The sequence below is a fragment of the Monodelphis domestica genome, chromosome 3 (assembly GCF_027887165.1).
Source record: "Monodelphis domestica isolate mMonDom1 chromosome 3, mMonDom1.pri, whole genome shotgun sequence".
Lineage (NCBI taxonomy): Eukaryota > Metazoa > Chordata > Mammalia > Didelphimorphia > Didelphidae > Monodelphis > Monodelphis domestica.
Genome location: NC_077229.1, coordinates 48,107,797 through 48,120,483, shown reverse-complemented (window position 1 = coordinate 48,120,483; position 12,687 = coordinate 48,107,797). Strand labels below are relative to the sequence as shown.

General features: G+C 39.5%; 1 protein-coding gene across 3 annotated transcripts in view; it reads right to left on the bottom strand.

Moving 5' to 3' along the window:
- Window positions 1-9,775: 9,775 nt before the first annotated feature.
- Window positions 9,776-12,687, bottom strand: part of GTF2H3 (general transcription factor IIH subunit 3) — a 19,676-nt gene continuing 16,764 nt past the window's right edge. For all 3 annotated transcript variants that reach the window (XM_001375371.4, XM_056821887.1, XM_007489930.2), the window contains 3 exons: window positions 11,946-12,081; window positions 11,814-11,850; window positions 9,776-11,712 (listed from right to left, as the gene is read on the bottom strand). In XM_001375371.4, the coding sequence (XP_001375408.4) occupies window positions 11,643-11,712; window positions 11,814-11,850; window positions 11,946-12,081 (243 nt within the window). In that variant the 3' untranslated portion in view covers window positions 9,776-11,642. The remainder of the gene's footprint in view (window positions 11,713-11,813; window positions 11,851-11,945; window positions 12,082-12,687) is intronic.

Sequence of the window (12,687 nt, the reverse complement as noted above, 5' to 3'; positions counted from 1 at the left end):
TCTGAGATATGACCACCCATCAACAAACCCTTGTGAGCTGTAAATTGTGACTGTACAGTTGGTTGTTCTTCCTACTTGAAAAGGACCAAAGAATCAATACAGAGATACTGGTGAGGTCTTGAACTTTTGGGTACAATGAATTTAAGTGAGGCAGAGATGCACAAAGTGGTCAGCCTCACTCTCACTGCCAGTCATCCAAGTCTAGTGGCAAGACAAAAGTCAGGATGGCTGGCGATGGCCTGGGATACAGTGGGATGGATACCTTGGCATCTCTGATGTCTGACCAAGCTCGAAGCCTTTGGTGGAATCAACTGTTCTTATCTGCCCCTTCTGCAGAGGAAATCTTTGGATGCCACCCCCAGCCCCAACTCATCGATGCATTTGAGGCTTGTAGGTTATCTTCAACTTGAATAAGGTGACCTGCTGAGATGATTTGCCAGTCCACTGAGCATGCTACCACTTCTTAGAGCCACAGGTGAGAGCTGGGTGGTAGGTGGACACCAAAGGAGAAAAGTAGTCCCTGAAAAGGTTCGGGCAAGCCTTCACTCCAAAGGTACCAGTCTTCCCTGAACCTTCCCTGCCCCAGGCATCACAATTCATTAAGGGAAAATGTGAATGAACTACAAGATGTATAAAGTAATAAAATGGTAGTAGGAATTTTTTAAACCCTCACCTTTATCTCAGAATCAATACTGTGTATTGGTTCTAAGGCAGAAGAGTGGTAAGGACTAGGCAATGGGGGTCAAGTGACTTTCCCAGGGTCACACAGCTAAGAAAAGTTATTATTTGTTCTTAAACCTTTACCTTCTCTGTTAGAATCAATATTGAGTACTGGTTCCCAGGCAGAAGAGCAGCAAGGACTAGGAAATGAGGGTGAAGTGACTTGCCAAGGGCCACACAGCTAGGGGAAAAAAAATTTTTTTAACCTTTTACCTTTTCTCTTAGAATCAATACTGAGTGTTGGTTCCAAGGCTTAAGAGGGCAGGGCAATGAGGGTTAAATGGCTTGCACAGGGTCACACAGCTGGGAAGTGACTGAGGCCAGATTTGAACCTAGAACCTCTCATTTTGGCTCTTAGTAGGATGTTTTAATGTTCCTCTCTCAGAATTAAACAAATCTACCAGAAATGTCAACAAAAAGGAAATATTTCAAACTGAATAAAATGCTCAAAAAAATCAAACCTATGATATATATGGTGCCTTCTGAATGGGATCACTAAATAACAGCCTTAGGTCAGGAGTTGCTTATTCCTTTCAATATTAGACAAAGGTGTGGCATGTCTTGGTCACTGAATCAGAAAGCAGCTCTTCCCCTGCCCAGCTGTCATTTAGGTGGGTTACTGGAAAGTTGCTTCATATGGTTTGAGGAAGCATCAGAAAATAGTTATGGGTAGCCATACTTGCCTCCACCCATCCCTTACCACTCTCTTTTCTCTCTCATGAAATGTCTATCGCCAAAGCCCAGAGAGCTTAGTTACAGTTAAAAGAAGAAAAAGGAGGAGGAGGAGGAGGAGAAAAGCTGCTATTCCCATAAATCGGTAACACTTCCCAGAGCAGATTTTCCCCTCCAAACACTGGTTGGTGAGGGGGTTTAGCCTATGATTACTCTAGGATTATGAGTGAATGACTTGACTTCTTACAATAGAGTCAATGTTTAGCTCCAGTGGGGAGCATTCTTCAACCGAAGTCAAGCAGGAACTAGGGACTGAGTAATCAGTTCTGCTCATGATTTGCTCAGGTGGCTGAGACAGCCTGACCCCAGGGCGAGCGCCTCGTGAAGCAGGAGAGCTTTACTAAAATCTAGGGGAACCGGAATCCTAGGAACAGGTCTAGAATCAGCGATGGAGTCTAACCCAGGGATCCTGATCTCCTCCTTGTACAAAAATGACCCTTTTTACCCCCTTTACCTTTGTGACCTGATGGAAGCATCACAGGCTGCAGTCAACTCTTTTCTCAAGGAACAGAAAACTCTTCTCTGGGTAAGAGAATCTTTATTGCATCTCCATACAGAAACTGGGGTACAAGAGGCAGAATGACACATGAGGAATGGTGTAGCCTATAGTGTAAGTCTCTGAAATTTTCCAGAAGAGGCAAGACTTAAAAAACACTTTTAGGGGCAGCTGGGTGGCTCAGTGGATTGAGAGCCAGGCCTAGAGAGGGGAGGTCCTGGGTTCAAATATGGCCTCAGGCACTTCCCAGCTGTGTGACCCTGGGCAAGTCACTTGACCCCCATTGCCTAGACTTTTCCACTCTTCTGCCTTGGAACCAATACACAATATTGACTCCAAGACAGAAGGTGAGGGTTCAAAAAAAAAAAAGAATTTGTTAACTATTTCAATAATATTCATTTCTGTTGTCATACTATTTTGTGTATTTTTAAATATTATCATGAGAAACAACAGTCCACAGGCTCTACCAGACTGCCAAAGGGGTCTATGACACAGAAAAGATTAAGACTTCTTGTAAGACTTGAGTCACCTTAATGTAATTAACCCCAGCACATGCGTGTGGGTATATGTACGTGTGTGAGAGACAGACAGACAGACAGACAGACAGATTAAAATTGAGCATGCTGTCTTCCTGACTTTATCCGCTGTGGCAGTGCTGCTTTTCCAGAATTCTCTACGCTGCTACATTTCAAGGTTAACAGTCTTTCACTGATCAAAAAAGAATCCCTGGTTTTCTTATTGGTACGAGGGATCCGAGTACCCAAACAGTGTTCTTCAGCCATGCATGACCTAGATGGCTGCTGCCCAGGTTTTACGGAAGCTCAGTCCAAAAAAGCAAGCACAGGCCGATCCTTTCAAAGTTCGAGGGGACATGAAGACAGTCATAGTTAGCAGCCAGAACACCAGCATGTTCACTTGTATAGCTGGTCTGTAAAATGATGTCATCATAGCACCCACCTCCAAGGGGTTTTATGAGGATGAAATCATCTTTAAAAAGCACTTTGCAAACCTTAAGCTACAAATGCTAGTTATTCTTGTTCTTATTGTTGGAGCGCATTCCAGGTTTGGGGAGCGAGCCTGTTCAGAGACACGGACAGGGTCATAAAACGTGCTGATTCCCGTTTTTCCTCCACGGACAAGTAGTCGCGATTTTAGAGTTCATGGATGAAGAGTGAAGCCGCCAGTTGGGGAATTTCCTGATCAGTAAATCAAGTGAAACAGTTTCTTGTCTTGGCCTTACTAGTTACATTCAACAAGCCAGCACACTAACCACAACTGTGACTTAGATACATGTCGAAAGGAGATATTTCGAGCCCTGATGGAATATATAGTCTTTTAGGAAGAAAGGGAGCGGAGCTGGGCGTTGAGTCTGGAGACGGGAAGACCTGAGTTCGAATCTGACCTCAAATACTTACCAGCATACATGTAAGCTACTTAACCTCTGTTTGCCTCAGTTTCCTCATTTGTAAAAATGAGGATCATAGTAGCATCTACCTCCCAGGATGGTTATGATGATCAAATGAGATAACATTGTAGAGCAGTTAGCACAGTGCAGGCACACAGTGGAGACTTAAATGTTTATTTCTTTCCTTCCTAGTAGAGAGTCTCTAACCTATGGATAGATCACTAAACTACATCAGAAAAGTACAAAACAAGTTGCTTTGGGAGGTCCTAGGCTTGGGGGCAGGAGCGAAGAATGGGACAAGATATTGTTGACTGAAAAGATCAGGACATTTTCCTGGAAGACACGGCATTCGATTTAGAATGTAAAAGATGGGCAGAAATTCATTCCAGGCACAGGTCATGATATAAAGGGAGAAAAAACCCCAAACTTTCCTTCCTGCGTGTAGGGTGGTTCAGTGGCTACTTTGGCTGATGTGTAGAGTGTGAAGAGGAAATGGTAAGAGATGGGGCTGGGAAGGGAGAGCGGCACTGGATTGTAAAATGCGCTTGAATGTCACGCAGAGGAGTTTGAAATGTACTTGGGAACCAACGGAAAGCCGTTCACAATTTCTGAGTTGAAGAATAAGGAAGATCAGGAAGGTTAACCTGGCACCCAATTAAAGGATGAATAATGGAGAGAACAGAAAGAAGGCAGGAAGACATCTTAGAAGGTTATATATAACTCAAGTTAAGAGACGTTTATTAGAATGATGCAGTGGATAGAGTGCCAACCCTGGAGTCAGGAGGACCTGAGTTCAATTCTGACATCAGATACTTACTAGCTGTATAACCTCAGGCAAGTCACTTGCCTCAGTTTCCTCATTTTACACTGAGCTGGAGAAGGAAATGGCAAACCACTCTAATATCTTTGCCAAGAAAACCCCAAATGAGGTCACAAAAAGTCAGACACGACCAATCAGCAAAACTGAATAGTGAAGACAGAGAAGAGGGTGGATGTTGTGGAACTGATAGAACTTAAGGACCAAATGATATGTGTGGTTAGGGGGGAAGGAAGAGCCAAAGATAGAGCCAGAGTTTTGAACCTGGGACACCAGAGAGTTGTAATGCTGTTATTAGAAACAATAAAATTCAAAGGAGAAATATATTTAGGGCACGGGAGAATACGCTCCATTTTGCTGAATTTAAGATGCTGAAGGGACATCCAAGAGGAGATATTCTATAGGCAGCTGGAGATGTCTGGATGGTAACCTAGCTGAAAGTACAGATTGGTATCATCTATGTAATGGTGATGATTCATATCTTTTTTTTTTTTTTGATGATTCATATCTTGATAAAAGAATGGTAAGGAGAAAATTAGTACAGGAAAATTGGGACACTAATGCATTGCTGGTAGAGTTGTGAATTGATCCAACTTTTCTGGAAGGCAATTTGGAACTATGCCCAAAGGGTGATAAAAGACTGTCTGCCCTTTGACCCAGCCATAGCACTGCTGGGTTTGTACCCCCAAGAGATAATAAGGAAAAAGACTTGCACAAGAATATTCATAGCTGCGCTCTTCATGGTGGCCAAAAATGGAAAATGAGGGGATGCCCTTCGATTGGGGAATGGCTGAACAAATTGTGCTATCTGATGGTGAAAGGAATGGTGAATTGATTAATTCCTATAAGAACTGGAAAGACCTCCATGAACTAATATGGAGTGAAATGAACAGAACCAGGAGAACTTTGTAAACAGAAAGTAAAACATTGTGGGACAATCAAATGTGATAGACTTTGTGGCAATCTGGGGGTAGGATAGGGTGAAGGGAGGAGAGACTGTCACACTGGCAGGCTTATAACAATCTAGCTTTATTCCACCATGTTCCTCCATCAGGCTTCTACTTTTCCAGCCTCCCAGCCAGAAGCAATGTTCATATTTATCTGCTTTCTACCAAGGTAGCTCATTAAGGGAAGCAAGTGGTCAACAAGCAAGTTTTGACTAGAGGCTGGCCTCTGGAGCCAGGGAGGACATTTCTCTCTGCTTTCCATATCTTTCTCAAGGTTATGTTGTTCTTTTCTCTGCACCTGTGTCCTCTTTGTGAACTTACAGGATAGAGGAGGGAGAGTTCACGGGGATTTAATCCCTTGATCCCCCACAAGACTTTGCTTCTAATAGCAATGCATCAATCCAGGACAATTGTGAGAGACTTATGAGAAAGATGCTATCCACAGCTAGAGAAAGAACTGAGGGAGCGGAAACACAGAAGAAAACATATGATTGATTATCACTTGTTTATTTGGTTATAGGATTTGGGTTCTGGTTTTAAAAGATGACTCTATAACAAAAATGAATAACAAGGAAATGGGTTTTGAGTGATAGTGTGTATATAACCCAGTAGAATTGCTTGTCAACTCTGAGAAGGGGAAGGAAAGATAGGAGGGAGACAACATGAAATCATGTAACCATGGGAAAAATCAAATTAAATTTAAAAAATAAGCACAGGAATAAAATTCTGGGAAACACTTCCTCCATGGGAATAGCACAAGACATCATAATAGTGTTCTCGAAGCCAAGAGAGAGCATCCAGAATGATCAAGGTAGTCAGCAGTTCAAATGATATTGAAGTCAGAGAATGAGACTCAAAAAAGGCTTTTGTGCCAAAGCCATTGATGAGTGCACTCTCAGTAATGGAAGGCATGAAAGCTAAGCTTCAACAGCGGATCATTCTCTCAAAGCTGAGAACTTTAATTTAAATACTTGGGCAATGACAGTTTGTAAACTGGAGTGAGCAGTCCTTCCCAAAGAACCTAACTTGCTCTCCTAATAGCAATATCCACTCTCGCTGTGTTTTCCATAGAATAAATCTCCTTGCTTGGGTCTGATGCCGGAGAGCCAAGATTTCTGTGGGTTTCATAGACAGTCTAGATCCTCCTACAAGCAACTGTATTCTTTTTTTCTTTTTTTAATTAAACTTTTTTTTTTCAATTTCATATACAAAAAATTTTGAACAATTATTTTCTGATAATTTAATGTTCAGATTCTCTCCCTCCTCGCCTCCCCAAGATGATAATCTAATACAGGTTATACCAGTGCTTTCATGCTATGTATTTCCATATTTCTTGTGTTATAACTGAAGATACATATCACATAAACAGTGAAAAACTCACAAAGGAAGTAAAGGCTGGCATGCTTTGATCTACAATCAGATGCCAATGCTTCTTCCTCTGGCTTTTGGATAGTGTAACTGTTTTCTTTTTAAATATTTCTAGACACTGAAGAAACTAGAGCACCAAAGATCGACAAGACTACGACAATTGAATGAGGAGAAAAAGCAATTTGCTCTCCTAATGGAAAGGAAGTTAGCTCCACAAATCAACAATCGGTCAAGTTCACATTTTCCTGGAGTAGAGATAAGCCAGTCATCTTCCTCCAGTTCTAGAATTCCCCCTTCTAGAAAGAACACCCTGAAAAGCTTCCATGCAGGCAGGGACATCCGGGTGATCTCTAGCACTCCGTCAAGCTCTACAGAATCTTCAGAAGTCAAACCTGTTGAGATGTTGAAAGTAAGTTAAAAGGCCCTCCATTGATGGTATTGAAATTCTCTAGTGTTCTGGACGGAACAGGGGTTCAACGAATATTTGTTGGAATCAGGATTTTATTCTATGTGTACTCAGCATAAGAGATACAAAGGCAAAAACAGGGTCCCTGCCCTCAAAGGGATCACATTCTAAGGGGGGGGGCAATGTACAAATAATTGTATACTTATAGGATACATTCAGTAGAGACAGGAGGCAATCTCAGAGGGGAAGGGGCCCATTGTGAAAAATCTGCAGGTGAAATTTGTGCTGAATCTTTTTTTTTTTTAAACTCTTACCCTCTGTCTTAGAATCCATACTAAGTATTGGTTCTGAGGTAGAAGAGTGGTAAGGGCTAGGCAATGAGGGTTAAGTGACTTGTCCAGGGTCACATAGTTAGGAAGTATTTGAAGCCAAATTTGAATCCAGGACCTCCTGTCTCCAGGCCTGGCTCTCTATCTACTGAGCCACCTAGCTGCTCCCTTTTCCTTTAAAAATAAAAAGCAACCATTACCTTCCATCTTAGACTCTATGGTAAGTATTCATTCTAAGGCAGAAGAGTGGTAAGGGCTAGGCAATGAGGGTCAAGTGACTTGACCAAGGTCATGCAGCTAGGACGTGTCTGAGGCCAGATTGAACCCAGAATCTCCTGCTTTCAGGCCTGGCTCTCTTATCTACTGAGGCACCTTGTACTGAATCTTAAAGGACACCAGGGAAGTTAGAAAGCAAAAGTGAGGAGGGAGGGCATCCCAGGCATGTGACAGCCAGTGCAAAGGAAACAAGTTAGGAAATAAAGTGTGTGTCATGTGGGAAGAATAGAATGAAAGCCAGTGGTACAGCCATTATAGAAGGTATGGAGGAGAGTTAAGTTTAAGAAAACTGGAAAGACAACGAGAGATCAGGCTGAGAAAGAAAGGAATGATTACACATGCTAAGGAAAGCAGGTATAAATTTTAAGTTTCAGGAATAAATATTTTGTAGTTTGTCTAAATAGAGAATAAACTGATATTATATGATCAACTCACTCATGGGATAAAACTTCTTTTTACACACAGGTGCCACTGTCGTCCTTAAGAATCCCAGGGCCACAGTATATGTGTAAATATGTGCACAACCCAAAATTACTGACAAGAAATGGCAGTTATTTACCAATTCTTCGATTATAATTGGCCATTCACAAACCATAACAAGACTCCTGGCTTTATGAAGAGAAAGGTGATGGTTTGAATTTCAATACGTCTGTATTTCTAGGTTAAAATACTGAACCCAAAGGTTTAAGCTCTCTAAGGAATAAGTGAGCCTGACAAATGACAGTTAGTAAGCAATTCTGGGTAGCTCAGTGGATTGAGAGCCAGGCCTAGAGATGGGAGGTCCTGGGTTCCAATCTGACCTCAGATACTTCCCAGCTGTGTGACCCTGGGCAAGTCACTTCACCCCCATTGCCTAGCCCTTACCACTCTTCTACCTTGAAATCAATACACAGTATTGATTCTAAGATGGAAGATGAGGTTGTTTTTTTAAAAGAAAGAAATAAGCAATTCTGAAAATTAAAGAGTGCTTTTTGAACCTATAATACATGTGGCAAATAGCCCATCAAGAGAAAAAACTATTAATAACATCTGAAAAGTTGTTCAAAGTCTCTAATAAGAAAAATGAAATTTAAAGCAACCCATCAGATTGGCAACATGGTTTAAAAAGAATTGAATGTTGGCAGGCCTGTGGAGAAATTGGCACACAGCACACTAGTGGCAGGCCTGTGCACTGGTGCAGTCTTTCAAAAACGACATGCTAACACATAAGAGAGGCAACAAAACCACTAAGACTAAACTCAAAGAATGGCATTAGCAGGAAAGATCTATCTGTATAAAGATATTCATAGCATCATCATTCTATAATAGCAAAAACCTAGGGGAAAAGTCCATGTGTTTGAGATTGTTGAATAGCTGACAAATTGTGTAGGAAAATATAATGGTTGTATTCAATAAGAAATTAAAATATGAAGAATTGGAAGAAATGTCATGAACTCATCAATTGATGCAGAGAAAAGAATTATAACAATAAATCAGAATATAATATTGATTACAATTATTATTCTTTTAAAGTAAGAAATAATAGAAACAGCAATTTGAAAAAAGAATTCTTAAAGGAATATGAAAGTAATCAAGACATTTTTGTTATTCTGTTATTTGTGCATACATTAAAAATTAAATAATGGAACATTTAGAGATATTTTAAAATACCAAAGACATTTTATATTGTCATAGTTTAAATCAACTATTAGGGGAATAATCAATAACCTATTTTCATGTCATCTACCGAAATAATGTAATACTCCCCAACTTTATGTAATCAGGATATTCAAGATGTTTTCTTAATAATTATTTTCTGTTCAACACGTGTTATTTCTATCTATAACTATAACCAAGCACAACTTGTTATTAATATGGTATTTGTATATTATTTTTAAAGGTTTTGATTGCATTCAAATTATGCTAATCTATATAATGATTTATTTTCAAGTTGGTCCATAATTTTTTAATACTAATGACAGTATTTTTATGTACAATCTTGGATTTTGAGACTAAATTTCTTCAAATGAAATCTTTAATGATGTGAAATAAATCACATTACAACATTATAGTTTTCAGACCTGGAAACAGGGGGTCTTGGGTTCAAATCTAACCTCAGACACTTTCTAGTATGTGACCTTGGGCATGTGACCCCCATCACCTAGCCCTTACTGCTCTTCTGCTTTGGAACCAATATATAGTATTGATTCTAAAATGGAAGAAAGGGTTTAAAACGTCATAGTTTTGAAATGTCTAAGATAAAAGTACACATGAACAAAAGAAAGTATAAAATGAAATCATTTGACCAAACTGAAAAAGTAAATTATTTTATTGAAAAATTTCATATTAAAATTAACTATACAGTTGAAATAAAATATAACTGGAATGAACAAATGAGAAAGTTTTTAAAAGGGACAAGAGAAAAGGAAGTCCTGATTCAAGTGTTCTGAAATCTTTCTGATCCCTTTCAGGCACCAACTGTGTCACTAGACTTGAAAGCAACGATCCCCATTATACCCAAGTACACAGTAGGAGAATAACAACAGCTCATATTTACATGCCACTTTACAGTTATTACAAAACATTGTCCTCACAACAGCCCTGTGAGGTAGATAAATTTAGAATTCCCATTTTACAGACGAGAACACTAAGGCTCAAATGAAATAACTTGTTCATGGTCAAATAGTTAATATATGTCAGAAAAAGGATTTAAATTCAAGTTATAGATTCAAAGATTTAGAGCAGGAAAGAACCTAAAGGTTATGGCCAACTCCCTCATTATGTTAAGGAAACTCAAAGCCAAGTAGCAGTCAGAATTTGAACCTAGGTCCTTTCACTCCAAATCTAGGACTCTTCTCACTGCATCAAGATGCCTCTTGAGTCCTGTTCAGTGCCTGTTCCCACAAGATTTAACAATGAATTTAAAACAACCACATTTTAACACAATGTAAATATCAAAGGTTTTTAAAACAATTACCAAAATTATCACAAACACTTTCACTATAGTCTTTAACACAACCAGAAAAGCCTGTCTGAATTCCCTAAGCAAATAAACAGTCTAGTTTCTCTGGGAAACAATAAAAGTCTTATGTGTCAGTAAGTAAAAAAACGTGTCTCCATAATTTTCCTATTCCTTGATCCTTCTTATATAACTGGGAAGACAAAAGGACTTTCAATAACTTCAGGCATTTATGAAAACGCCATTTTTCTAGAACTAAATTAAACATTTTTTCTTTAGAATTTAAGAAAGATTGCAAAGGTACCATGAACACTCAGAGATTTTCTAATAATTCTTTAAACTGGTGAAAGAGTCATGTTAAGGTAGAACTCATGTGACTGAGAGTGATTCCCCCGTTCTTCTGGAAACCACCTTTTAGTGCCTATATATTAGCAGGTATGCATTTGCCGTACTCTGCTCACTTTCCTAACTCATTTAAAAATAAAGGCTCAGTAATCACTCAGTGATTCTTATTTGGGTAAAAAATAGCTATACTTAGTAAAGACTTTTTAAGTACTAAACACTAAAGTCTGGGAGGGAGAAAGAGTAACAAATTAATGGACTGAGAGTTCTTTTACACTTTTACTGTAAAGGCAAAGAGTTGTCTTTAAGTCAGAAAATCCATCTTAAAGCCACAAGTGCTGGGAATGAATACAAATGGGTATCAATGGTCATAATTATGCTACAATAGCACACACTCTGCATTTCACCAAGGAGAACCAAATTGAGATAAAACATTCATGTGTTAATGGCTGTAATCAACACGACGGTTACTTTAATAAATGATTACCCTGGAAACGATTAACCGCAGCACCTCTGCACATTGTAAACAGCTTAATACTTAATGAACTAAATTGAAAATATCCGTGTTTTTAAAATTCAGAAAGTAGCTAGATGTTCTCCTGCCCTGAACACTATGCTATATAGAAAGAACTCCTCATATCATCCTGGAACAGAACCTCCCCAACCACTCTCTCCCACCTAGGAACAGACGAGGAACGTGTCCTTAAAACAGACTAGCTATATAAAATATAGTTATGTATGTACAGCTATCACTTCTTTGAACAACCTCTTCAGTACAGATTTCTCTGTTAAAATCTGTATATTGCAGGAAAAACAGTTGGAGAAAAGAGGGTTAAATATTGGGGCTCTGGGGATCATTTTGGTCTCTAGGCAGAAGCTTTTAATTTCTTCTTCTTGGCTTTCAGAACAGGAGGCAGAGAAATCTTGAAGGCTGTCCTGTAATGATACAAGAAGGAAAACATTTTTAATGAATTCTGTCTCTAATGTGTGTAGCGTCCACATGCATGAACACACACACACACATCACAGGTACTTACTCGCATGTGGTACAAATAGGGCTGAAATTGCAGAATACTGGAAATGAAAAGAACAGGAAGATTTTAGATGAGGAGAATGAGAAATTGGCATCCCCCCCCCATTGTTTTTTAAAATGCTCTCTGTCAACCTACTTGACAAACAGACAGAGCAGACATAACCAATTTCAATGAGATTTCTATGGCAGAAGCAAGCAGCTCTGTAGTCAACATGAATTGGCGGTGGGAGGTTTAACTGAGACCTTTGGTCTTGATCAGGAAGGAATACCCACTGTTTAGAAAAAGAAAAGAATTCTTATTAATACCAAGGAAGAATTTACTAGGGGATGAAATATGAATACCAAGCATTTGCCAGAGAAATAAATTACTTAAATACACAATTCTTTATTTCCTTAGAGATACAGCTATGTTATTAACTTGGTCCTGCATTTAATTTGGTACTAAACTGTGCAAAATCTTTGGATTCTTTTTCTGTTGCTTGCTTGGGAAAAGGAAAGTTGATCAAAACACGTGAGTCAGAGTTTGTAACATGTTTTAATAGCATTTCAGTCCCACTCTTCCACCCAAGCCCTGGTCTGCCGTCTTGCTGGTACCTTGAGGTAACATTTGGTTAAAGTTCTCACTGGTTGCACCCCAAGCTGGAAAGGCTCCAAGCACAGGCCAGGGCCCACATCCAAGGAGCTGATCTAACTCTGAAGAGGCTGAGCCCCAGAAGACTGGTTACTAGCAGCTGAATTTTTTGACCACTGACCATCTGCTAAGGTGTGGAGGGGCCATGACCATGAATCACTCAGGGAGTCCCCACAATAACAAAAACAAAGATCCCATGTAATGAAGATATTTTTGGCCCTCCAGTAGAAAAATCATAATTTTAGTT